A 27,711-nucleotide genomic window follows, 5' to 3' on the forward strand; every position below is an offset into this window, starting at 1 on the left:
TATATACAGTAATAACCCAGCCCAGTCACCAGTCTCACTGGCGCCAGTCTAGGTTTGTAAAGCAGGAAGAAGCAGATATGGGTAAGCCTCTGAAATGCTGTATTTATGAGCAATTCCTTCACAGACAGGAGAGATCCTATTTCCCTAACATACCTGTAAACATTTCTCATTTCCCTATTAAAATCCAAGATTCAAAATACCAAATGGGCAGCCAAATGCCAACCCACGATAAGGCTCTCGTTCATACAGATGTCTATGGTTTTGTTTTAAGAAAATAACTCACTGAAGCACATCCGTGGGAGTTCTCCTCTCCTCTTCTGCTCTGTGATCTGGTTGCCTTCCTTCCTCTCCTAAAGAACAGTCAGTTCTCCAGTGATTTCCCTTGGCCCAGGTTCAAGTCCAGCCTCTTTTTCCACTTTGCTTGCTATGTCTCTTTCCTGCCCCTCAGTGACCCCAGCTCCGCCTGCCCTAGAGCCCTCTCATCTCTCTGCTCATTCTACAGTTTATAGAAACAGCAGAGAAGCCTCTCCTATCTGTTATCTTCAAAGCATAGTCCCCACAGTGAAGCATGTGTGTATATGGATCTCAGAGGCTCAGCCGCGTGGCAAGGTCTGTCCATGTTGCAGGCTTCGTGAGTAACTGTGGCTCCCTCCTGCACACTGCAGATACTTCTGGAGCCTCTACTATGCCAAGCACTGCCCACTCTCAATTCCAGTTCCCATAGATCATATATAACATGTTGGACAGTTAAGTCTGGACGTCTTGTTTAGGCGGCTGGGGTGGTTCAGTGGAGATAGTTCTGCATCCAGAGATGGCGACTCTGGTCCCGGCTCTGGCTCTGATTATCTACCTGGTGTTGAGCATGCCCCTTTCCCACATGGAGCATCCCTTTCCTCATCTAGAAAATGTAGAAGTTGGACCAGGGCTCTCTGTGGTCTCTTCCAGGTTTAGCATTTATGCTGCATAAGCGTGGGTCACAAATGGTCATCTACTGAGAACCTTTTTGGGAACTCTCTTGGGAAAGAAGATTGAAAAGCAGATGAATTGACGACACTGTAGCTAGAAGACCCAGGCCCCCAACAGCTCTTACTCTCAGGAGTTCCGACTTCCCTATAATCCTTTCATGTTGGGGGGATTCTTTTCCCTTTCTGTGCTTCCAGGCCGACGCTGTGCAGGAGGAGGAGGACACCACGGTGCATGAGGACGACCTTTCCAGCTCCATCAATGAACTCCCGGCCACTTTCGAATGCAGCGATAGCTTTAGCCTGGATATGACCGAGGCAGAAGAAAAAGGCGGTCGTGCGCTGGACCAGTTTACTCTCGCAAGGTAAGGAGGCCCTTGGTGTGGGTGTCCGAGCCACATCACACTGAGTTTGCGCTTCCTCCAGTCAGATGTCAGGTCTGCGCTGCTGGAACTTCCTGACAAAGGAGCCCAGGCTGCCTTATAACTTGAAGGGCTCTCTGCAGGTGGGAATTGTCCAGCACCAGGGTAGGGCCTCAGGTGGAACCCAAAAGGCCTGATGGGGAACCCATGGGAACTCTTAAAGTCAGAGAGTAACACGAAAAGCCAAAGAGGGGCTTGGGGACATGGTCTCGGTCTTATAAGCTCTGAAAATAAGCAAGCTTGGCAAGCCTTAGAAATAGGGAGTTCTTTCCATTCTGAGTTTAAAAACCAGGACAAGAGGCCCTTTATAAGCTAAATACCTTCTCTTTTTTTATGTGGGCGGCTTTCAGCCTCATGGCTGACATTTCTGAGACGTGTGAGATCTGGCCAGATAATACAACTAGGAAACTATAGAGGAATAGGTGAAAACACAAATACTTATGGGCCATCTAGAATAAATCACAAATAATAATGCTACATAAAGTTCCTGTGTGGTGCAGTGGGTTAAGGATTCGGTGCTGCCGCAGGCTGCAACTGCAGTGCAGGTTCAGTCCCTGGCCCGGGAACTTCCATGTGCCATGGGTGCACTCTGAATAAATAAATAAGGAAATAATGCTCCAGATTTACTTTAGGAGAAGGAAGTCCGAATCCTAAAACCACTCCTCTGAACGTTGAAGATAAGAATGAAGTAAAAGCTGGGCATTCCCAATGTGGCACATCGGGGTAAGAACCCAATTAGTATCCATGAGGATCCGGGTTCATTCCCTGGCCTCGCTCAGTGGGTTAAGGATCCCACGGTGCCCTGAGATGTGGTGTGGGTCACAGACGCGGCTCGGATCTGGTGGTGTAGGCCGGCAGCTGCAGCTCCGATTCCAGCCCTCGCCTGGGAACTTCCATATGCCTCAGGTGCGGCCCTAAAAAGAAAGAGAGGAATTAAGTAAAAGCTGGACCGAGGCCTTCTGGGATGGTGGCCCGCCTCCGTCCATTAAAGAAAAGCCGAGGGGTACCCAGGAAAGAACTCTGACTTTGTACCCGGGGTCTCCTCCTCCGCTGTCGCCGCATCACCCTGCTTCCCTGTCTCATTTCCTTGCCTCCCTCCGCCCTTTCCGTGGGGCGTTCACGTGGAAACACTCTCCTGCCACAAAGGAGACATGAACAGATTCGAAGTTGTTCTCATCCCTTTTTTGTACCGAAGAAGGAAAAGGACTGAAAGGGCCCAAGCACAGGAGCCGCGTTTCCTGTGGCGGAGAGGGAGCCGCGGGGCCGGGGGTGCCGAGGGCGCCTGTGGGAAGGCAGCAGCATTGGAGGAACCCCAGACATTCGGCCGGGAGACTTGGCTTTCCTGGAGTCAGAAAGGAATCCCCGAGACTCTGAGCGGAAGCTGGGTCCCCAGAGCCACCTGAGCGGGGGGCACTGGGCAGGCCGGGCTGCCTCGGCCCCGGGGAGAAGGGCGTCTCCTCCTGACGTGGTCGTGTCCCTTCTTTGCAGCTTTGGAGAAGGCGAGAGGGGCGTCTCTCCCCCTCCCTCGCCCTTCTTCTCGGCCATCCTGGCCGCCTTTCAGCCCACGGCCTGCGACGACGCCGAGGAGGCCTGGCGCAGCCACATCAACCAGCTCATGTGCGACTCGGACGGCTCCTGCGCCGTCTACACCTTCCACGTCTTCTCCTCGCTGTTCAAGGTACGGCCGCCGCGCCTGCGCAGAGCCAGCCAGTTGGCCCTCCTTCCGGGTTTAAGCCCCGCCCCCGCGTCCTCCGTTTCCTCTGACGTCATCCTTTCTCCTGCCCCAACCTTAATCTCCTCAGCCTCCCCAGACTGGCATTCTGAGACGCTGCCCCACGTCCCAGGCCACCGCCTTGTGCCCCTCACTCCCCCGTTCTGGTGTTTGTTGCCATTCTGGGCAACTATGACCTCAGGACCCTTACCTGGCATCTCCTGCCAGCCCTGTCCTCCATCTCTTCTTTCGCCTTAGACCTTGTATCTCGTTTTTCTTCATTTTTGGGGTTTTTCCTTTCCTCGTCTTTTCTCTCTCCATGCCCAAATTCCTTACCCGTGCCAGGCACCTGCTTACCCTCCTTAGCTGCCTCTGAACCAATGAGGGGTCATTCTTTGCACCTCCTGTGCGAACTGCAGCCTGGCTAGTCCATACAGTGTCTCTGTGCAAACTGGAAACACCTGCCCCCTCCTGCAGAGGCCAGCAGAGTGGACACAGGCTGGGTTTCCTCCCTCAGCCAGGCACCGTGGCCTCTTGTACACTCAGCTCTGTGTAGCAGCCTTGTACATGGATACATTCAGATTTCACTGTTACCCCCGCAACACCCTTGCAACAGCCACTGAAGCAAAGACACGGAGGGAGCTCCTCTTGTGATGGGTGGTTTAAAATTTATGTGTATGCTTGTCTGTCCTCAGGCAAGTTCCTGTCCGATCCTTTGCATCTTGCTCTGAACTTTTACTCCCCACTGGTCATCAAAGATGGGTGGGGGTGAGAAGCGGCAAAGGAAGGGAGAAAATGCCTTGTTGTGAAGAAACACCAAAGATCTCCAAACGTCATCGAATTACCTAGCCCTGCTGCTGTGTTTGAAGCAGATACTGAGTGGGGAAATGGCAGTGCTGAAAATCATACCCAGCCATGAGAATGAGGTTATAGGTGGCAGACTGACCCAGAAACATGGTTACCATATAGTCTAAAAGAAAACTGGTTTCGAAAGAAGTATGTAAAGAACCACTTTTTATAATGCCTAGAAAATAGTGAAGATGACGAGCGAACATTTCACTGTAGTTTCTCCGCATGATGAGATCATGGTGTCTCGTTTTCCTCTGCTTTCTTGGAAGTTCCCATTTTCCTATATGGAAACACTTTCCCCATTTTTCTGAACTTCCTTTTTAATAACTCATAGGGCAGAACTGCCACTGATCATACAAAGAAAAACTGGAAGGGAACTGGGTAGTTGCACCTTTGAATAGACTTACATGATGGATGGATAAAGACACAGCAAGGTGGAAGCCTGTGAGACTTTTCTAGAGGTTTAGTTCTGTTGAGTGTATCATGAGGGAGTCACAGGAACTTGGTTGGACCGAGGGATGGGGCCCTCTCATCACCTGCAGGACGAGCCGTGGCAGAAAGGAAAGGCTAGAAGATAAGGAATTATCCAGAAAGTGCACAATGAAAAAAACTGGGATCATCTGCTTGAAATAATTCCAAAATCAGGAAGCCACAATCTGGTTAACATAAAAGTAAACGTGGCTGTTGAGTCTGCAGGCCCTTCTTAATGAGTCATTTCCGGAGAATTATAGGTCAGTACTGCTAATAGCTATTTCTAAGTATTTTGAGGGTTATTTGTGCTGTTCTCTCTCAAATTTTTCAGTGTTCTTTGAGTGGGACCTATTAGAAAGGTGAATGGACAAAAACTAAGGTTGTGTCTGGGATGAATTGGGGGCTGGAGAGGACTGTTAGGCTTGAGACAGAAAAACAGTGGGCTGCCGAAAAGAACAGAATTCCAGAAACACCCTAACGTTCAGCCAGATTGAATTTTAAAAGCACACTACCCAAAAGCGACTATTTGAAGTAAACTTAAGGATCCAGAAGCAATGTAATTGATTATCTTGTTCTAGGGTCTATTTTTTAAATGCTTAATAATGCATATTTCAGTTTGGCTGTTGCAGTCATTTTCCTAATCACAGTTACTAAACTCTTCATGCTCAGTTGCATAGTCCTGACTCCTCCCTCTGCCTAGAACAGTCATCGCCCCTTGTCCCTCGGCTGTGCTCCCAGTGATACGCAAACCCCTGATTGGACGTCACTTCAGTGAAGGAAGCCTTGCTTTCCTTCTTTCTCCCTTCTCCTGTCGCACTGTGGTTGCCTCTGTTACACTTGGCACACTCTGTTGGAATTACTTGTGTAGGTGTCTGTCTCCCCAGGAGAGAGCAGGTAACGGTGTCTTGCTTTGATCCGCCAGCAGCTGACACAGTGGCTAATACACAATAGGTGCTCCCCAAAGGCAGAAAGAATGAAATGGAGTGGTCTTTTTAATGTAAATCTCAAATGTACAGCTTCTGACAATGCCAGTAGAGCATCAGATTGTCACATGAGTCGAGATATGGGGCTGGGCCCTGGGAGGGGGGAGGGGGACACATTGGGGTTTGGATTATTGGTTTTTCCATCAGTGTGCTGGATCAATTCCTAAGGAACTTATCTGCAATAATAATAGTACAAATGCGGGGTTCCCATTGTAGTTCAGTGGGTTAAGAACCCAACTAGTATCTATGAGGATGTAGGTTTGATGCCTGGCCTCACTCAGTGGGTTAAGGATCCGGCATTGCCACAAGCTGCAGCAGAGGTCACAGACGCAGCTCGGATCTGGCATTGCTGTGGCTGTGGTGTAGGACGGCACCTGCAGCTCCGATTTGACCCCTAGCCTGGGAACTTCCATTTGCCACAGGTATGGCCCTAAAAAGACAAAATGATGATGATGATGATAATAATAACATATACCTTCTACTTCAGTTTTAATATTACATTTAGCCTTAAGGACTTTCTCAGCTACTTGCAAATGCTCCAAGAGCAGTACTGGTAGCAAAATCAGTATTCATCAGAAATGCTAGAAATGCAACACATTTCAGACATGCAGCCTGGAATCTCTCCTCATGTCCTCACCATGCCCGTTTACTGATTTCCAACACTTAGCTGTGAGTCTGGACACCACGTTTCCCTGCATTTGGTTGGATTTTGGACAGGGTAGAGAGGAGGTCATTGCAAGACTCATTTGGTTTTTAAAACAAGGAAATGGTTTCTAAGGGCCAGGCATGGACATTTTCCCAAGTGTCTCCGTCACTATATTTCCTTCCTACTGATCCTGGGTTAGACTATCATCATTTAATCACACGGTGTCACTACATTATGTGATGTTTTTATATGGCAGTCACATGCTCTGAAACTCCTGGGCAGATCTAGCCCTTAGTACAATAAAAAATAATCCTAGATCTCACCTTATCCTTAGGTAAGTGGGGAAAAAAAAAACCCAAACTGTTTGTAGGACCTGGATCGTACTCCCAGCTCTGCCATTCCACTAGCTGTCTGATACATGGCATTTCCCGTCCCTTTCAGCTGCAGCATTATGTCAAGGTTTTTGTTTCTTGGGTTTTTTTGTTTGTTTGTTTGTTTGTTTGTTTAATGGCTGCACCTGCAGCATATGGACGCTCCTGGGCCAGGGATTGAATCCAGGCTGCAATAGTGACCTACATCATCTGGCAATACCAGATCCTTTAAGCCACTGCTCCAGGCCAGGGATTAAACCCCCACCTCTGCAGTGACCCAAGCTGCTGCAGTCAGGTTCTTAACCTATTGCACCACAGTGGAACTCTTGTCTTTTTTTTTTAATTGCACATAAAACTGACACCACCATAAAGACATAGGTATGTTATGCATTATATCAAGATCCTCATATACATTAAATAAAAAGTAAATAATATGCAACCTGGTTGGCATTCTTCTAGTATAACTTAGAAGGAACCATGAGCCTTCTGCTGTTTGGGGGACTTGCTGGTCCCCCATAACAGAGAAGAGAGGATTTCTCATGCATTAGATTCTCCACTTCAAAAGGTATCCATATCTCTGGGGAAAGCCAGTGCCTAGGACTGGAACTATTTTTCGGTTAAATATTTTGTTCCTTTTGATAAAGATAGTATGTGTTGGACGTTGGGGCTGGCAAGGCTCATTTGGGCACATACACGGGCACAGTGAATCAGATTCCTCCCGATGATGGCTTGTCTAGGAGGGGTAGTGACGTTTCGGAAGCATTCTAGGTTTTTTGAAGGGATGTGAGCGTGGGGGTCGAGCTCACCCTTCCTCCGTCACTTACTCGTTACATGACCCTAAGTGAGCCCTTCAGTCTCTCTTATCCTGGTGTCTTCACCTGCTTGTGGGGACTGATGAGCTGATGTGTGTGCAAAGCTGCAGGGCAGAGTTACAGCTCCTAATCGGACATGCTCTCAGCGGGAGATAGGTCCTATCTAGAATTTATCCCTTCATTCTTCAGAGGCTTAAATAGCCCCAATTTCGTGCTCAATCTCAGGGAGCTGCAATCTTGGGAAACAGAAGAGTTTTATCGCTTGACCTTTTTCCTCTCGCCCACGCTAAAGTGATCTCAGAAACTCTCACTCATCTGACAAACACGCTACGAGGACTCCAGCTGCGGACCGGCCCTGCCCATCAGCAAAAAGCAAAGCAGCGTTTATTTAAAAGATTCTGTTAGCATCCACAGGTTGAGAAATGACCTTTCAGGAAGAGCTTTGTCCACACTGGGTGATGATTCATTTAAGACAGATGTTCACTCTGCCCCCCTCCCCCGACATGGAGGACCTGTGCTCTTTTGATATTTTCACAAAAAATTTAAAAATAGGGTTATTTTTAGTACCTAAGTCAAGTGCAGCCTTTCCAACAAGTAATCATGTTGCTTTCAGAATATTCAGAAAAGGTTCTGCTTCCTAACGTGTGATGCGGCCAGTTACCTGGGAGATAACCTCCGGGGCATCGGCTCCAAGTTTGTCAGCTCTTCCCAGATGCTCACCTCCTGCTCCGAGTGCCCCACGCTTTTCGTGGACGCCGAGACGGTGAGTGCCCCGGGGCCTGCCCAGCGTAGGGTGCGGAGCTTCTGGGGAGCGCTGTGCGCTGTGGTTTGTGTGAAGGGCTGTGAGGCCGGCCCAGGCCGAGGGAGTGGGGAGGAGGTGCCCCTCGGTGCCCCCCCCCCAGCCCTGCATCCTTGGTGCCTCTCTCTGCTGACTCTGACAGCTGTGACTGTGGTGCGCTAACCCCCCCAACCCACACACACACCCCGAAGTGGATCAAGCCAGTCCCCACGATGCCAGCTTGGCCAGCCGGGTGGGTCCCCAGAGGTACCATGTGGTCACTTTCCCTACTTCCTGTGATGGATTCCTCCAGCCCAACCGCAAATGATGAGTTTAAAGGAAGGTTAAAACAGCCCCTGGCTGGCGGCTGAATCGTGCCTGCACACATAGAACCCTAACCCCACAAGGCTGGCGAGCTCTCTGGGCAGGGGGCGTATGGTAACCTCTTTACCCACGCACCCCCATGCCTATCACAGAACCGCCTCATCTGCTGGGTAGTTGCTGAGGTTTAGAGGCAAGGAGGATGTGCTCGGGCTTTAAAAGTCTCCGAGGAGTCGCTCTGTCCAAGAACTTGACGGGTGGGCAGCTGTCTTGCAGCAAGGACCACAGCATGAGAGGTCGTTGTGTCTTAAATGATTTAAAGTACAGACTAACCACAAAGTTAGTGTGAAAATCTCTTTAGAGGTAAGTCTGTGTGCACATTGCTCAGGATTTTTCTGGATAAAGATACCAGAGCCCAGGCATAAAGTAGATGCGGGCTTCTGTGCAATTCTTATTCAGATTTGTCTGTCTGTACTGATATGGGCAAAATGGACATTTTCATAGGGGATTTAGATGAGCAAATTATAGTCAGGTGCAGGTTCAGCTGAGCGTGGAGCAAAGTGACAAACGGCACAGCTTATCCAAATGGATGCCACTGCCCCCCCCCCCACCTTCCAGCCCAGCTTTTCTGTCTGTGTAGCCATGCCTAACTATTGCTCTGGAAGTTATTGTAATACACACTATTTTCCTGTCTTCAGCTCCTTTCTTGCGGACTTTTGGATAAGCTCAAGTTCAGTGTTTTGGAACTGCAAGAATATCTGGATACCTACAACAACAGAAAAGAGGCCACTCTCTCAGTAAGCGTCTCGGTTTCACGCATATACGTTAAGTTCAAACCAGATCAACCCAACCACTCCGAGCTTTCCTTTTGGGAGGCGATGTGATTAACTAAGAGAGGAGACTCTTTTGGGAAACTCGGGCTTCATCTGTTCCTCTGTTTCGGGTGACAGTTCCAACTGAATGGTGGTAGGACAGTTCATAGTATGGATTATGTAAAAATATCTGCAAAAGAGAAAGGTTCCAGCTTTCAGTTTTAGCCCCATGTGTATGCCCCATAATTCCCCTATCCAGAAATTCAGGGAAAGTGGGTATCTACCTAATATTATCTCTGTATCAATGTTACAACTTTACTTCTCTCAGAAGCGTTATATTGTTAATTATTTCTCTTTTCCTCTTGACCCCTCTCAGTGGCCCTTTCTCCCGGTCCCCGTGGTTTCTCTGGGCCTCGACTCCTGTTCTTTCCTTTTTCCTTCCTTTGAAGATCTAAGTTGTAAAATGTTAGACACAGACGTGACCGAGAAACCACCCACACAAATACCCTGAATTCCAGCAAACAGCTGTGCCTGATTTCTATGGAGCACTTCCTGTCACATACCAGGAACCATGAAAAAGCATGCATTTCGATGGAGTTTCCCTGATGGCTCAGTGGGTTAAGGATCCGGTGTGGTCATTGCTGTGGCTTGGGTTTGATCCCTGGCCCAGGAACTTGCACATGCCCCAAGTGTGGCCAAAAAAAAAAAAAAAAAAAAGCATGGCTTTTGAAGTCACATTGGACTTGAGTTCCCACTGAAGCTCAGTTACAAAAGGGTTAGCGACCTTGGATAAATTACTTATCTTCTCTCATGTCAGATTCATCATCTATAAGACAGTGATCATAGAAATTAATTTGCAGAATTGTAAGGTTCTAGCGATTATAATAGGTATAGCAGCTGCCATTTCCAAAGTCTTTTGTATCCAACGACTTGATAAGCATTACGTCTCTTAACTTAAATCATGTAAGGGTTACAGCTACCCTGGGAGTTGCTAAGTTGAAACTCAGGTGTGTGAGATTCAAAAGCCCAAGCTCTTAACGACAATATCTCCTTTAAAACAGAAATAAGATATATAAGTGCCTCATACTTAGAATACATTCACTGTGAAGTTAGGAGGGTTTTGTTTATTGTTGTTATTGTTAATTATCTCATGACCTGTCACAGGGAGAGAGTGGTGACATTTTACTGCAACAGTTCCCTTTGTCTTCTATTTCTATGGCTCTTTTGCTGTCCCTGTTTTCCAGCTTCTCAGTCACCAGTTAATAAAAATAACCCTTTCATTCTGCCTGGTGCCCGAGCCAGTCTTTTGATGGCAAGCGTGAATTTCAGCTCTCCAGTGATTATTGTTTTCTGCCCAAAGGTTCCTTTCACATCTCTGTTAGTTACTATCCCGGATACTGAAGACTGGCAGAATCTCTAAATAGCTGGGCTGCTGTTAGAATAGCCTTTCTCACGGTGAACATGACCTGCCCCCTTGAAGCCACTTCAACATAACAGAGAGGAAGGTGAACCATGAGTTCAGGTCACATTGTCCAAAATTCCCCAGCCTGGGAGGATGTGCTGGTCCTGTCTCCTGATTCCAAGCACATGACAGGTGTATAACCATATGTGACTATTCTAAGTTATGTGTAACTTAGGAGTGGTCTGGTGAAACCATCCTTCAGGGTGATGCATCCTGTTAAAATTATAAATGGTGAATTTTTTTTATTTTTATGTATTTATTTAGGTTTGTTTGTTTGTTTTTGCTTTTTAGGGCTGCACCCCCAGCATATGGAAGTTCTCAGGCTAGGGGTTGAATCGGAACTATAGCTACTGGCCTGTATCGCAGCCACAGCAACGTGGGATCCGAGCTGTGTCTGTGACCTCCACCACAGCTCACAGCAACGCCGGATACTTAACCCCCTGAGCGAGGCCAGGGATTGAACCTGTGTCCTCATGGATGCTAATCAGATTTGTTTCTCCTGAGCCACGATGGGAACTCCCAAATGTTGAACGTTTTAAAGGACCATCACTAAACTCACAGATCAGATATTTGAATTTCAGATTGTTAGTCTTTAACCAAATTTTTTTTCGAAAGGCCATTATAGCAAAATTTTATTTTGCTGTGATGAGAAGCTTAATCTGTCTTCCCTGACAAGATCGATGATAAAAATCCTCTAAGGACGTCAGTGAATTTACCTGTGTCTCTCTCTCTTTCTGACAACAGTGGCTTGCGAACTGCAAGGCAACATTCGCAGGAGGTTCAAGAGATGGAGTAATTACCTGCCAACCAGGGGACTCCGAAGAAAAGGTAATAAAAGCCTGTTAGAGGTTATCCTTTCTGTGCTCTGACTTTGTGTGTTGGTTTTGATCCACCCAAGAAGCGTGGAACTTGAAAAAGGAAGAGGCAAAAATACATTCACATGACATTGTAGAATAAGAAAGGACATTCGAGCCAAGCATGACTGTGTGTTGATGGGACTTGGGGGGTTTCTTCTGTTTGGAAAAGTAGGATGCAAATAACCTTTCTGCTGGACACTAACTATACTAACAATTTCCTAATAAATCTATTTTTCATTCAAAATATAAAACCAAATGTCATTAATTCTTCACTGACCCACTTAGTTCCTTGAATGAAAAACGTCTTTCAGCAGTTGTTCTAAAGCAGATTTATTTTTTCTCATTTCTCCTTCGAGTACCCACCTCAGACCAGCTGGCTTATACACACATGCCATATTTTAAAGGAAACTGGGCAGAGAAGTGTGAACAGAGCAAGAGCATTCATTCTGCAGTTACTCCTGTGTGGCCCTCATGGTGGACACAGTGGTGCCTTCTGTCCCGGTGGAGCTTCTGACCTGTTCAGGGAGACAGACGATAATCAGAGTCAAACATAAGTCAGCCTTGATGAGTGCCGCTGAGGAAGGCAAAGGCCTCTAAGCTAGGAAAGAAAACAGCAGGAGAAGCTGATGGAGCATGAGGGCAGCTCCGGGAAGCAGAGGTCTCAGTACGAGCTAGAGTTGGCCAAGCAAAGGGGGTGGGTGGGGAGCCTGCGAGAAGACCCCGAGGCAGGAGAGCACCTGCCCTTTGTGAGGACGGAGGAGCCCACCTGGCTGGGAGGGCAGAAAGCGATGAGTCTCAAGCTGGCAGAAGCCAGACCATGAGGGGCCTGGGGGCTGGTCTTAACAGCCGTGATAAGCAGTTCGAAGTTTTACCTGGGGGGGTGTGATTCGCTGAGGGCTCTGCCACGCTCCTGCAGAAGTGGACGGAAGCGGGCAAGCGTGGATCTGGGGCGATGCGTGACTCGGCCGCTGGCCAGGGAGGCAGCGGAGCTGTCACCTTGTAATGATGTTGTCGCACCTAGAAAAGCGGGTGCGATTGTGCACCCTTCAGCGGATGAGAAATCCTCCTCACGGTGGGCCTTGAAGAGAAATGACAGTGTCACTCCGTTTAGATACTGTTCTTATGTCCCGAGTTGGTGGAGATGAGAGCTACCATTTGGCTTCCATCCCAAAGCAAAAGCCAGCGAATGTTTGACCTCAGAGCACTGCTTACCCCCTCCGGTGATCCACTCCGGCTCTCTTTTCGTCGCATGGGCTGTCTTCTGCAATAGTTTGATATTGCCGATTAGTCTGAGCACGCTTTCTGTGGGGACGAGTGGAAGAGAAGTAGGAAGTGAGCTTTAACTTGGAGACTCTCTGGATATAACTGCAACGTTAGGAGTTCCTGTCGTGGCACAGCGGAAACGAATCCAACTAGGAACCACGAGGTTGCAGGTTCGTTCGATCCCTGGCCTCGCTCCGTGGGTTAAGGATCCGGCATTGCTGTGAGCTGTGCACGGATCTGGTGTTGCTGTGGTTGTGGCGTAGGCTGGCAGCTGCAGCTCCGATTGGACCTGTAGCCTGGGAACCTCCATGTGCATGGGTGTGGCCCTAAAAAGACAAGAGACAAAAAAAAAAAAAAAAATTGCAAAGGTAACATGCCAAAAATTATTTCATGTGTGTATTCTATTTCATAGAAGTGTGGACTTTATGGAAGGGTTAGTACTTACTGTACTAAAGCTAGCAAAATCACCTCGACCAGTTAGAGACGCTGGTCAGCCAGAGATGGTGACCATGTAAGACCGTCACGTGGCATCTTTCCACCCCAAGCCCTACCCCGACCGGTCTGGTCTTTGTCAGTAGCTGATTTGTAGTCATTCTTAACAGGTGACCTAAGGGAGAAATTGCTGTGGCGTTGTTTGTTGAAGAGAATGTAACTCTTTGCTGGATGCTGAATATTGTCTGATTTTTACTTCTCTTCTCAATGTGAAGTTGTAGACATCAAATTAATCAGAAGAGGTTACACACTGGTGACCTATAAGCTGTAACCTATTCACAGACATGTTTTATTCACCATTTTTTTAATGACCCAACATTTAAAAATTAAAATTGTTCACACATACACTCAAAACAGCATCTCTTAAAAAAAAAAAAAAAAAAAAGGCTAGCAATGCCAGGCCTGCCTTCTTAAAGGGGCCACAGTGGCCTTGAGCTGCGGGCTCTCTCAGGTGCCCTCTGCTTGTTGAGGGGACACCTCCTGTACGTGGTGATCCCTGCAGGCAGGGGCCGGGAGCCGGGCAACACCAGGCTGGTTTCTGTGTGACAGAAGCATGTGCGTCTGTACCTAAGGCCCCCAAACGGGGAAGTGCAGTCTGCAGAAAGAGGGGTCTGTTTCAGGAAACCCGGGTGATGAAGGTGTGTGTACATACGATGCAGGTGGCCGTGTGCTGAGGTCATCACGGGTGGGGGTGACATTGGGGGAGAATTCAGGGTGCGAACGAGACGGAACAAATGGTGTTCCTGAGAAAAGTGTGTCCCACACATGCGAAGTATGTTGGAGGCAAGGCTTTTTTGAAAAGGCGTGATTGGTAAATACTTCAGGCTGCTTGCCCATCAGGATGCCAGTTCTCCTGTACACAGTGATCCCGGGGCCGGTCCTCCTGGGCACGGCGAGCCTGGGGCCAGTTCTCGTGTACGTGGTGACCGCGGTGCCAGTTCTAGAGGGAGGCAGGGTGTACAGCAAACAATGCAAAAGACAAGGCGGGCGTGTGCCTCCGGCGAGCTGTGAGAGCCGCCCCGTTCACAGGCCCCGGGTGCTTGCCAGTGTTTTCTCACCCTGCGCGCATCCAGCGAGAGACACAGCCCCCCAGGACTTAAAACCAGCCCGTCTCATTGAGGACTGTGGTTTCCACTGACCTCTCCGCCGCCCATGGGATTCATCCTGGAGCGGCTGCAGCAGACGTGCACGGAAACGTAGGGCGGGGTGAAGCATCTTGGCTCTGGGCTGTCCAGGCAGCGGCAGCAGCCTGGGCCCGACAGCTCACGAGCACAGCTCACCTCCCTGGTTGCGCAGAGCTGGCCTTCCGAAAGCTGGAGAGGGTCCTCCTTTGTCCTAAGTGATTTTAGTGGACACCCTCGTAATTCCACACCCATTTCTGAGCGCCACCTGAACATTCACCTCTTTGGACTTAGGTGGAATAATGTACATTGAGGCCCGCTTCATTTTATCTTCTCAGATTGGAATCATCATAGAGTCTTTTTGGACACTAACCCTCTTAGTTGTGTATTTCGTATCCCTGCCTAATCCATGAGTGAGAAAAGCCTGCAGCCTCCGCTCTGCTACAGATTGAACCACAAGCTACATGCTGAACAAGACGAGATGTTTCTCCAGCTGAACTGTAACCCATGAAACATCAGCCTTCGGGGACAGTCTGTCTTTCACTATAGGAATCTTCTTCCCTCTATCAACTAAGGCAATGTCCGCTGAAGGGAAAGTTTTCGTGAAAATAGTAAATACCGCAGGCTGGGTCATCTGTATTAGAGGCTTAAAGGTATTTACCTGTCAAAGCTTGGAAAGATATTCATGGTCAAGGCCCAAAAAACTACTCAACAAACATTAACAGTCATGAAGGTGCCAGAACCAAGTGCTCTTAGCAGCAGGTGGGTAGAGACGGTTCACCTCTGCGTAGATTACATGCATCTATGCGTTACTGAGTAGGAAAGCTTTGACATTTGGCTAGATCGTCTGACTCCTTCCCAGTCTAGTTCAAATCAGTGACTTTCAGAGATTAAGCATGATAAAAATGAGAGTTAATATAGTATACTCCGGCTTATCTTCTCCTATGTTGAAAGTTTCTCAGATTTTGACCCAACTGTGTCATAAGCAAAGCATTCATTTCAGAGCAGAATACAGAGAAACAAGAATGGCTAGGCTACTGTTCATGAAAAAGAACCAGATGATTCTAGGCTTTTGAGCTACCTTGTCTGTGCTCAATTGTTAGCATCCTGATTTCTTGATCTTTTTTTCTCATTTTGAGAAAACATCTCTCAATCCAGTTTTTACATCAAGCTATATCAGGAGTACAGGAACAGAGCTTGAAGAAAATTCCTGTGACCGAATAATACTGTAACAGTCCCACATTTTCACAAGTATCTTAAGTCACCAAAACTCAGATACAGCTATAAAGACTTCTAAAAGGATTATTTTTTAAAACCTGGATACAGGAAAATATTAGCACAGGGGAGAAAAAGGTTGAACATGTTCCTTGGAAGGCATTGTTCACTTTCTTTTTGGAGCTCCAGAGGCAAACCGGGTCCCAGCCTGTGGCCTAGGAAAGGATTCTGAGATGATGAACCTCCCCGAGGCTTGGACTAGCCTACCTAAAAAGGAGCGTGTAAGAGGGACACTGAGAACTGGTGTTCATCCAGCTGGCTGCCTCCCAAGAAACACAGTCTTGTGCCCCGAACGCTGAGTGGGCGGAATTCATTGACAGGGAAATTCCTTAGCACCGAGCTGGCGTCAAAAAGTCTCATTTGCTTCCATTGAACAGAGAAGGTTGTGCTTTAACCGACTCGATGACTTGCTTGGATTATAACCTTGTTTTGGAAAACAGTAAAAGGAGCTTTCTTCACACAGGACCGTGTCATGCACGCTGCACGTGCAGTGTTCCACGCGGCTGAAAAGTAAATTCCACGGTAGGAGCAGTTACGTGCTAATAAAGCGCATACTAAACCTTTCAATCAAATTTGACATTTGTAAAAAGTCTTCACGGTGGAAGCTGTAGACTTTAGACTCTGGCCCTGTCCTCCTTCCTTGTGACATTGTATTTCAGCACATGAGGTTTGGTTTTAAATACTCCCAGCATAAAGTTGCCTTGAAAATAGTGACTACTTCAGCTTTATAGTCTATACCACAGGTTTGAAGGTACTTATCTTTCAAAGCTTTAAAAGACAGTCATGGCCAGGGTCCAAAAAACTACTCAGTAAACATGACCGTCACCAATGTGCCACGTGGTATGAGCACCTAGGGAGACAAGAGGAGACCCTTAGAGGATGGGGCGGGGGGTCCAGGGGTGGGGGTTGGCTCTATGTTTGAAGATGCTTATAAATAATTTGATGGTTTTATTTATATACTGTACCTTATGTTAAATTCAATACATTGATGAAAATCTAGACTTTTTTTGGAAAGAGCTTGAAAACAAGGAACTTGTGTTGTGAAGAATTAGAAATGGAGTTAGGTCTTTAAATATTTTGAAAATCCAGAACCAGACATATTGACCCATAATTAGGAATGGATAAGTTGATGTTTCTTAATATTCTGCCAGGTTGTGGTAATCTCTTTGCACATACCCAGACTCTCCTGAAACTAAGTCCATGGTTGTGATGTGGTGACACCAAAAAATGGTAGCCAGTATTAAACATGGCCCAGTTACAAACTGTATATTCTTCTAGAGTAACCGTCAGTTCTAGATTATTTTTAGTAATTGTCTGCTGCAGGGGGTAGATTATAAAAAATAAAGTGCAAGCAATTCCTTTTTTTATCTCATGTTTGTTTGAGCATAAAGACAGCGTTTACTCCTTTGAAAGGACACTATCTAGCAGTCCTATAAAATCATCTCGACGCAGAAGGCAATCTGACTTTAAAGAAAATGCCACTCAGATTGTTAATTACATTCTAAGCTAATGGGACATAGTTTCGTAGGTATGAAACCAGACGTAGTAAAAATTCTGCTGTAACCTTTAGCAATAGCCGAATCTGTTGGGGGCTGTAGTTCTATCACATTGATCCGCTGGTCTCATCGTGTCCCTGTGCTTATGCGTGATTCACGTTTAAACGCTAAAATCTTCAAGCAGTACAAGTTTTCGCTTCTGGTCTCCAAGATGGACAAAACCTAAACCCACTCATCAGAGAATCTAAAAGACCTCGAATGCTGTTTGTCGGTGACGGGTTCCCCCCGAGAGCTTGTGTTTAACTGGCCCGCTGTGCATGCTGAGGGGGGTACACGTGCGCCCGCTTGTGCCGTGGGGGCAGGCGATGCTCATCCTGCGGCCGGTTCTGCTCTTGGAGGGCCGCGCTTCCTGTCGCATGCATCACACTGACCCTGTACTTTCTTTCCTTCCTCCGTTTCCCGTGCCATGCTTGCTGTGTAGCAAATGGAATCTCTTGCAGTAAGTTAACTTTCTTTCCTACTCTTGGTCCATTGACGCATGGACCCATAACAGATCTTATTTGTTTACTGGGACTGTTGTATCTCTTAGCATGTTTTCCCTATTTTGTTTCATTGTCTTTTATTTGGTAGACTGAGACATGTAATGTATTAGCATTCTGGGCTGCTTCCCTCCCAAAGTAGAAACCTAAGTTGCTATGAATGCTCATGTTATTTATTAGCAGACTATTTTAGTTAATAATTATGATTATCTGACACTTAGGAAAGTCAGAGTTTTCATGGCTAGGTTTCACTCTCAATTGTGAACGATAACATTTTGGTTTGAAACAATACTCTTTTGTCTGCGAGTCTCTGGTAGTTATCCTTTATGCCAGATTTTGAAAGGGTTCCATAAAGAAAAGCTTAAATGGTCAAAACATGATTTACTAAAACAATCAAAGATCTAGTTTGGGTTAACAAGTGAGTATAGCTACTTCCTCGATCTTAGGCTGGTTACCAGCACTGAGAAATAAAATCTCAGAATTGTTTTTCCCCCCTGGGGGCCAGGGCAAAGGGAGAGGAAAAAGAGAAATTCCTCCAGCATGGTCTTAGCATGAACTTTGGTCACTTCTAAAAAGTAGGATCAAAGTATTTAATACCATTCATGGAATATTCTTCTTAAAACCTAAATGCAAATTCTTATCATTTCTCTCCTTAGACTGATCTGAAGTCCCCTCGACAGCTCTCAGTTGTGAGCTGAGTTCGTAAAAGGCCCTATCTCTCCTTACCCGACCACATTTGAAACAGTGACGTGATTAGGTCCTTTTCTTGTTGCAGAATCCCACCCACTACGTAGCAGCTAACCCATCCTTGGGATTAAAAAACAGGCAAATTTTAGAGGCAGATAAGCAGATACACCTGGGAGCAGGAGAATCATTGGTGTTAGAAATACTCATGATTTATTCTCACTTTGTAGTTACACAGAGCTGTTTAATGAAATCACTTTACATTCCAGAGGTATCTCTAGGGCTCAAGGGCCATTCTGTATGAATACTTTTTAACGTTCTTTCCACAGAAAGTGTTGCATGGTTTCATAATTTCTCCTTGCTCTAAGTTCTTTGGGCCCTTTTTATATCTCTTTAGTTCAACAAATATTTATTGGGCCCTGAGTAGATGTATCGGCAGTAAAACTGATGCAGCACCTTAGAGGATCACGTGACGTGTGTGTTTAAGACTTTAGGAGGAGTGCCTGCACCCTAAGTGGCAGCCAGAATGGGCACAGGAATAACCTCCCACGTGTCTGCTGAATGTTTAAACTTAATACCTAGAATCTCTTAATGTTGTCCCTTTCAAATAAACAGTTTTTAAAAACATAGAGCATATAAAAATTAAGACGTGTAGCAAATACAATGGAAATTTGGCAGTTCACCCAGTCCCTTCACAGCGACTTCTAGTTAGTCATCTTCCAGGAACTGTTTTATTCTATATTATACCGTGAATGTCTGATATAGTTATTGGTTCTTGTTGTTTTATTTAGAATGGTGACAGCTAGTTGTTTCCTTGATTTAAAAAAAAAATATATGTTAGACTCCACCAAGATTTCATTGATTACATAAAGCATGATCCTTCATAACGATTTCTCCGCCTGCAAATTCTCTCTTTAGCAACTGGAACTGTGTCAGAGGTTGTACAAGCTACACTTCCAGCTGCTGCTGCTTTTTCAGTCCTACTGTAAGCTCATCGGCCAGGTGCACGAAGTCAGCTCCACACCCGAGGTGAGCCCACCCTCTCCCGACCGCAGGTCCTGGCAGAAGTGTCCGCCTTTCCTTCTCTTCTCCCCCTACCCGTTCACAAATGTCCAGATGACTTTATTCCCACCTACTCGTTTCACGCCAGCACTAGGCTTGAGGACGAGGGTCCAGCACGAGGGGACCCAGGCAAGGGCCATCGCTGCCATAAAGGTAAGGACGACGTGAGGGGGCCCCTCCTCCGTGCTGGGCCGAGGGCCGTCCCTGACCCTGGCCCAGAGCCTGAGGGTCCTTATTTGAAAAAGTGCCTGGTGTTACGGTTTTTCTCATCTCGAGCTGTTCCTGCTTGATGGACTTAGAGCTAAGAAGGAAAGGGGTGGACGATGTGTGATTCTCTTCAGCCTCCCTGCCCGGCTTAGCACGGGGATGTGTCCCCATGTTTACGTGGAAAAGGTCCAACGACTTGAGCATCCAGTTTCTGCGTGAGCTGAAACTTCCCCAGCAGTGCAAAGAGCCTCCCGCAGCGTAGCACGTGCACTCAGGCTGCACTGGAGGCGACGGAAGCGCAGAGGACTGGGGCCTCGGTCCCCTGGAGGCCAGGCGCTTCGGAGAGGCTACTTTCGGGAGGCACTCGCACCTGAGCTGACTTTTTCAGGCTGGGCTGGAGCCATGAAGTGGAGCCGAGGAGGAACGTTCCGACAGGAAGCAGCAGCCTGGGCATAAACGTGCTCGTGAGAAACAGAGCGAGGCAGGCAGGCGCTTAGGTATTTCTAGAAAACAGAGGCCGCCCCCGAAGGCCCAGTGGACGGAGGCCCAGGAGATGAGATGAGGGAGCTCACAGGCGATGCCCCGCCTTGGAGTGTGTCGTTACATCTTTCTGGCCGGGATGTGGAGGGTGGATTTGATGACAACGGGAGGGCAGACGGGGGACCAGTTATGAGGCTGATGAAATAGCTCTGATCAGAGTTTGAACCTGGACAGAAATGCTAGGGACAGGGAGGAAGCAGGACCTGGGGGAGATGTTTAGGACAAAAGGTCACTGAAACTAGAGGGAGAGAGAGAAAGGGGGTGATGCTCAGGTCCCGTCACAGACAAACGCAGTGACGGCGGTGCCATGCCTGACCCCGTCATGGATGAGGACCGAGGTGACTGTCCATCCACACTCAAGCCTCCTGCCTGCTGGTCACGGCAGGTGTGACGCTGTCTTGCAGGGGGTCAGATAGGAGGGTCTTCAGCCAGGCGAGGATGGAGCCCAGGAACCATCAGGTCTGAGTTGGGAGAGTGGGAGGAGGAGACAGATATTGTGGTTGTCAGTCTATTATTTTGTCTGGAAAAAAGGAAGGCGACTGTACAGGTTAAAGATACAATTGGCCCTTGAACATGAGTTTGAACTGCATAGATCCACTTCTAAACAGACATTTTGATATATACGTTGAAAAATGGGGGGGGGGGATTTGTGACAATTTGAAAAAACTGAAACTGCAAATCTTAAAATATCAAAACAAATAGAGAACAAGGTACATACGTCATGACTGCGTAAGAGATAAGATGTACGAGCAACATACAACGTAGGTGTTAAGGGACTGCTTGTTTTCAATAAGACTTCTGGTCAACAGCAGGCTGTGTGTAGTTAAGTTTTGGGGGGCATCAAAATTATGCAGTGCCCCGGAGTTCCCGTCATGGTGCAGTGGTTAACGAATCTGACTAGGAACCATGAGGTTGCGGGTTCGATCCTTGGCCTCACTCACTGGGTTAAGGATCCGGTGTTGCTGTGAGCTGTGATGTAGGTTGCAGACGTGGCTCGGATCCCGCGTTGCTGTGGCCGTGGCGTAGGCCGGGGGCTACAGCCCCGATTCGACCCCTAGCCTGGGAACCTCCATATGCCGTGGGAGCGGCCCTAGAAAAAGCAAAAAAAAAAAAAAAAAAAAAGACAAAAAAAATTATACAGTGCCCCAACCTCACGTTGTTCAAGGGTCAATGGTCCTTCCAGAAACGCCCATTTCAAGGCAGGCAGGAATCAGACATGTTTGTTTATGAAGAGCTCTTCGCAACCAGTTTCCATCCACAGTCACAGAGGATCAAAGAGAAGGCAGGGTGGACTGTTGTTTGCCTCAGTGTCAGGGTAAAACTTACTCTTCTGGCAGGTATCGACAGGATGCTCAGATCTGCCTTTGCTGAAAAAGAAAGGACATGCAAATGCAATTCACATGTCATTTTCCATATTAAAGAAGGAATTTAAGTTTCACTCGAGTAGTAAATGATGTGTTACATATGTATATTTGTGTATACACATATAACCTTTTGTTTATTTTTTTTTTTATGGCCGCACCCACAGCATATGGAAAGTTCCCAGGCCAGGGATTGAATCCAGGAACATCAGATCCCTTAACCCACGGCCCTGGGCCGGGGATGGAAGCTGTGCCTCTGCAGTGACCTGAGCTCCTGCCATCGGATTCTTAATTACACTGCGCCACAGCAGGAACGCCTACCTATAATTATTTTAAATCTAATAAATTTAAATTTCTACCCATTTTAATTATTTTAATGTAATAAATTTAAAGTGAATTTCTATTCATTTTAAATATAGATAATTTTTTAAGTACTATACACACACATACTGTATTTGAAACTTATCTACGTTTAGAGTTCCTGTCATGGCCCAGTAGTAACGAACCTGACTAGCATCTATGAAGACACGGGTTCGATTCCTGGCCTTGCCCAGTGGGTTAGGGATCGGGCATTGCCATGAGCTGTGGTGTAGGACGCAGATGCAGTTCAGATCCTATGTTGCTCTGAGGTAGGCCAGCAGCTGCAGCTCCAATTCGACCCCTAGCGTGGGAACTTCCATATGCTGCTGGAGCAGCCCTCAAAAACAAAAAACAAAAACCTTACCTACATTTAAAATAGGAAATCCACTTTCAAACGTAACAGCTATATACCAAAGATACTGTACCAACTCATATAAAGGGGTTATTACCTCGTTGCACTTTCAGCCTGGGGCTGGAGTAGACAGTTGGGTTTAACAGGCATCTCGGTGCAGGCAGATGGGCCCCAAAGGCTTCAGTTCTCTAACCTGTGCGACAAGCAAGCTGGGAATGAAGAAAGGTGAAGATGTGGGTGAATCAACGTTCCACAGAAAATGGGCATCTCCTTACAAAGGGAAAAAAATGTTAAAAACATCCTTTTTTTTTTCATGCTCTCAAGGTCAAACGGCAGAAGCTGTCCTTTGTGATACACGTTTGGGTCACTCGTAAGAGGAGTCATCCGGCCTCTCTTAGGATTTCCTTTTTAACAGCCCTGGAGCTTTTGGTTCCAGTAATTCTGAGGGACACTCTCTTACTTCTGTAACATGAATACCAACATGACACTGAGATTTCCTCCTTGCCCTAAATATTCTGTCTTTAATCTTTCCCATGGCATAGAAATAGGGAGAAAAATATATTCTCCAAACAGCTTCCCTGGTCCTGATTACCTATGTTGGGCACCTCTGTGCCAGATTTGAATCTCAAAAATATCTGCAGCGTGGATGATATTTCAGTCTCACATATGAACAAACTGAGGCACATAAAAGCATTTGCTTGAGTCTGCACCCGTCCAGAACGTAGAACGGGCAACTGCATGCAGCTCCACCCAGCTCCCAAAGCTGTTCTCTTCTGCATTTAACTTCTAGGCAAGTCCTTCTGTTTAAATAGAAAGCATTTTAAAAGGAGCCTTAATCTTTCACAGAAGAGCGCATCCCAGCTGTTGCTACATAGGTATTCAAGGCCTGCCTCCCCAAAGCCTTCCGCACACCAAGCACGGTTCCATCTGCCCGCGTCCCTTTACCACCATCCTGAGCTCGTGCTTCACCAGGCCTCACACACATCCTTCTCCTTTGGAGATGGAAAGTCCAGCAGGCACCTAAACACAGTAAAAATACCTTTTTTTTAAACAGCTGCTAAACATGTCCAGGGAACTGAGTGACCTAAAGAAGAGCCTGAAGGAGGCCACCGCGGCCATCGCGGCGGAGCCCCTCTACGCCGAGGGGGCCTGGGCCGAACCCACCTTCACGTCCACCGAAGCAGCCATCCAGTCCATGCTCGAGTGCCTCAAGAACAACCAGCTGGGCAAGGCGCTTCGGCAGATCAGGGAATGCAGGTAACTGTGTCCAGCGGCAGGTGTCAAAGGAGGGCCCTGCCGAGGAGCCGCGTGGTCGGGGTTGGGACTCGAGCACCAAGGGGCGGAGCATCGCCAGGTTTTATAGCAATCCTTCGCGCTCTGTGCCCCGACCATGCCTGCCCGGGTAAGGTATGGGTAACGTGTTTTAAAAGTATCAAAACACTCTTTAAAGCATTTAATACGTGAAGGTAGTAAACATCCCTAAAATGTTTAAACCCTTCGAAGTACGCCCCAAGATAACCTTCAAACGCATTATTGGAATGCCTCCTCTGCGGGGTTTTCCTCCCTACACGGGGACAGTGCCCGCACAGTCATGGAGCCAGAATGCTCTCTAGAGCAAACACATGCTTTGGGGATTATCAGATTCCATCCTGGTACTGTGATGTGTCATGTGTTTTTTAATCAAAATCGACAGGGTGCAGTATTCTCAAACTGCGATTAAGGTGCTGTTTGCCCCGCTCTGAGCTTCCTCTTAAGAAGCCACAGCACTGTCTGTTTCAGATAGTTGAACTGCATAGTGTGTAAGTCGCATCTCCATTGAAGCGCTTCCTTAAAAAAGTAAGATTCTTGAACGAATCGCGACCCCGAGCCGCTCAGCCTTGTGAGCAATGGTGCCCCTCACAGCGGCCGTTCTTTTCTGACTGCAGAAGCCTGTGGCCCAACGACATCTTTGGGAGCAGTTCTGACGATGAGGTCCAGACGCTGCTGAACATTTACTTCCGTCATCAAACGCTGGGACAGACGGGTACTTACGCGCTGGTGGGGTCCAACCAGAGCCTGACGGAGATCTGCACCAAGCTGATGGAGCTGAACCTGGAGATCCGGGACATGATCCGCAGGGCCCAGAGCTACCGCGTCCTCACCGCCTTCCTTCCCGACTCCAGCGCTTCCGGCACGAGTCTCTGACAGCAGCCGCCCGTCCCCCGAGGGGGCCAGGCTGGGGCTGCTGCCGTGCTGGGGCGACGTCATTCAGCGTCTTCGCAGCCTTCCAAAGGCTGGGGCGGACTGTTCTCCCTCTTGTTACCTGTAGGACTTTTTCTAGAGAGGATGGGGCAGAACGTCCCACGTGTAGCAATACTTAAGAACCAAGGTCACACAGGACCTGCCAGGACAGACTCCATCGGTCACGCCCGTGTGGCACACACGTGTCCTCGTTTTGCTAAACAGATGCAACTCACTACTGCAGACGTGACTCTCGTCGCATACCAAAGCCGACTACTTCCAACAGTACCTTCCTTTCTAGAAACAATTTTAGATTGGCAAAAGTGCAATGTTTTCTTCACTAAAAATATTTTATATTCTCAAACTTGTACATTCTTTCCCTTTTCTCTTTTTTTTTTTTTTTTTTTTGGTGGGCTGAGGAAGGGGCAGGCAGAATGAAGCTGGCCACTGAAAACTGTAAGACGGTCAAAAGCTGACAGCCTGTGTTTGTGAAAAGGGAATTGTAAATGGACAATTTAATGTACACTGAAATTTGAAGACAATTACTGTATCTAAAAGGAGCTGCTATGAAGTACTTTTCTTACGTTGCTAGGCTACTGTTTCTGCAAGCCCTGGATCTCTTTGCAGGGGTCTGTGATCAGGACCCTTGTACCAAAAACGGTCTGGATAGACCTTTTTTTAAGGATCTTGGCTGCTTTTTACTAGAAGGTTGCTTTTATGAGCGTATTTATACTACCGAAGGATGAGTGTTAATTTTAACCAACTTTGCCATTTTGTAGCAAAAAGTTAAAGACCTTCACATTATAAATTCCAAATCTTTCCACCTGTTACGCATGCATATTTAATATCCATTTGGATAGCCAGAAATAGAATCATGAAAGTAAAATATGAGTTGTCACTTTGTTTCTTAAGAACTGTTATTTTATTTGTAATATATATGTAAAGGGCCATTCTTAAGTTTTCTCCTTAAACTTACTGCTGTCACGTGTTAGCTGCGTGCATGTATAAACCTGTTCCACATCAGAAACATAGTCAAAGTTTTATCTATGTAACTTATTCACTCTGTAAATACATTCAAAGTTTTTGTGATGTAATCTCGGTTGATATTCTGTTTAGACCGTCCTTTAGACTAAAAAAAAAAAAAAAAATTACCTATTGATCCTGGGTTTTATTTCTGGTTAATGAGGATTTCTGCCTTTGACATGTTTACAGTTTTGCATGGGGGCTGCCATGGCAACAACCCCAAAGGTACCACCCTTATGTGTGTCCCATGAAGGGCAGCCACTGGGGTTGTGCGGCAAGCCAAGCACAGTGACCCTGGGAAGCAGAAGGTCTCTAACGTTCTCGGAAGCAGACACCCAACAGAGATTGGGACCTTCAGCAAAGAGAGCAGTCCAAGAAAATCGAGAGGATCTAACTGTCCATGGCCCCTCCTGAGGTTGTCATCCTTAAGCTTTTGAAATAGCCTCAGAATGAGCAGAAGTACTGGTAATTTTAATTCTCTCCCCAACACTCATCTATTCTTCACCCCACTCGAAAAACAGGGACATGGGAACATAATTTACTTCTCCTGTCTTCCTCCTCATACTTCTTAGATTCATGAATACAACCTGCTTTCCTCAAGCAACGAAATCGTAAGTAGACATTTTTTAGAAGTATCCGGCAATAGAGAGCCTGATCCCCCAAAATTCATGTTATTATATACATCAAACTATTAATTTTAATGACCTTCTGGATATTGCTGTCAACATACTCTTCAGATGGTTTTCAGCTTACCTTACAAATGATTCTCCATGATTTGGGGAGGGGGACAACTCACCAAGTGCAGGTTTCTGTGGTTTACAACTGGCCCGCTCTCAGCTCTGCGGGACCCACAGCAGAAAGGACTGACTAGTCAGGACTTGAACTGTCCACCACAGCAAAGAACCACCATGATCAATTACGCTTTAAAAAGGAGATTGCAATAATATCTTACACTCTATAGTCATGGGAAGTAGTGGTGGTGGTGGGTTTTTGTTTTTGTTTTTTCCTGTTTTGTTATTTTTAAGAAAAAACCAGATTTGTTCATGTGAAAGCTTTCTTTTCCTTTACCGCTCTTCCTTCACTGCGTCTCCCTTGAGTGTAGAAGAAAGGCCCTTTGAAGCTGCAGCCCCACCCCAGCAGAGCCCCACAGCGACTTTGGATCTGTGCCCCCCTGGTACTATGTTGAGCCTCTGTGACTGAAGCATCAATGTTCCCTTCCCCAGGGATGCAGAGGAGAGGAGGCGTGGAGATGCCTCCTAGGGAGCGGGCAGAGGCCTCTCACTCAGAGAAATGCCTCCTCACAGGTCCCTGCTTTCTAGCCCCAAAATGCGATCCACTTTATCCCCTGGCATAAAAGCCAATGCAGCCAAGTACACTGCAACTGAGGCATGACTGAATTAAAACTGGAATGTCCAGGGCAGTTCTGCTGTGGCTCAGCGGTTAACAAACTCCACTAGCATCCATGAGGACATGGGTTCGATCCCTGGCCTTGCTCAGTGGGTTAAGGATCTGGCGTTGCCGTGAGCTGTGGTGTAGGGTCACAGACGTGGCTCGGATCTGGCACTGCTGTGGCTCTGGTGTAGGCCGGTGGCGACAGCTCCAATTCAACCCCTCGCCTGGGAACCTCCATGTGCTGCGGGTGTGGCCCTAAAGAGACAAGAAGACGAAAAAAAAAAAAAAAATCTGGAATGTCCACATCAAGTATTTTAGAAAAAGCACCCCACGCTTTAGAGACATGTCAATGTCTTAATTCGCACCAACAGATGAGACTGTTAATGTCAGTACAGCTGTGAAATAAAGATGCTTGTAACTGTCAGCACTGCACCCGTGCACACAAACGCGCAGGCTCAGATCTTTAAGCCCTTCATCTTCCAAATCCTCAGGCTGTTCTCTTCAGGGAATTGCCAAATTAGAGAAGTACGGGGCCCCCCAGGTTGGTTCTATCAGTAGCTCACATCTGCTTCCTGAGACCGGCCTGAAGAGCACAGATACGTCCATGGGTGATTTTACACTCCCTTAATAATCTCTCACTAAGGCTGGGTTTTGTTTTTTTTTTAAGCTTTTTATATACTTACTTAGGCTTAATTAACATTTGAAGGCCTGCCTGAGCTGAATCTTTCCCTCCATTCAGCAAATGTTTACAGTGTACCCACTCGGGGCCAGGCACCACCTCAGAGGATACTGTGCTTATCAATACAGATGCATCCCTGTTCTCTGGAAGCTTACATTTTGGGGGGAGGGGGGAGAAGGCTTGTCTAT

General features: G+C 47.1%; 2 protein-coding genes across 16 annotated transcripts in view; one reads left to right on the forward strand and one right to left on the reverse strand.

Annotated features, from left to right (window-relative positions):
• The window catches only part of FRY (FRY microtubule binding protein), a 421,192-nt gene extending 395,669 nt beyond the window's left edge, over positions 1-25,523 (forward strand). For 7 of the 10 annotated variants that reach the window (XM_084981420.1, XM_084981421.1, XM_084981422.1 and 4 more), the window contains 8 exons: positions 1,161-1,327; positions 2,873-3,062; positions 7,841-7,990; positions 9,025-9,123; positions 11,345-11,428; positions 19,246-19,356; positions 23,264-23,466; positions 24,135-25,523. In XM_084981420.1, coding sequence (XP_084837546.1) covers positions 1,161-1,327; positions 2,873-3,062; positions 7,841-7,990; positions 9,025-9,123; positions 11,345-11,428; positions 19,246-19,356; positions 23,264-23,466; positions 24,135-24,393 — 1,263 coding nt within the window. In that variant the 3' untranslated portion in view covers positions 24,394-25,523. Of the gene's footprint in view, positions 1-1,160; positions 1,328-2,872; positions 3,063-7,840; positions 7,991-9,024; positions 9,124-11,344; positions 11,429-17,585; positions 17,604-19,245; positions 19,357-23,263; positions 23,467-24,134 lie in introns of all 10 variants that reach the window. The other 3 variants (XM_084981419.1, XM_084981414.1, XM_084981416.1) reach the window with 1 other exon arrangement.
• ZAR1L (zygote arrest 1 like) overlaps positions 18,518-27,711 on the reverse strand; it is a 47,974-nt gene continuing 38,780 nt past the window's right edge. For 3 of the 6 annotated variants that reach the window (XM_084981443.1, XM_084981442.1, XM_084981436.1), the window contains one exon: positions 24,811-26,373. In XM_084981443.1, the coding sequence (XP_084837569.1) occupies positions 26,365-26,373 (9 nt within the window). In that variant the 3' untranslated portion in view covers positions 24,811-26,364. Of the gene's footprint in view, positions 20,598-21,286; positions 21,504-22,306; positions 22,419-24,810; positions 26,374-27,711 lie in introns of those variants that run through there. The other 3 variants (XM_084981437.1, XM_084981435.1, XM_084981438.1) reach the window with 2 other exon arrangements.

Source organism: Sus scrofa, chromosome 11 (genome assembly GCF_054392235.1).
Source record: "Sus scrofa isolate SSC_HxYL_T2T_F1_AM1 chromosome 11, Sscrofa_HxYL_maternal_Yorkshire_Landrace_v2.0, whole genome shotgun sequence".
Classification (NCBI taxonomy): domain Eukaryota; kingdom Metazoa; phylum Chordata; class Mammalia; order Artiodactyla; family Suidae; genus Sus; species Sus scrofa.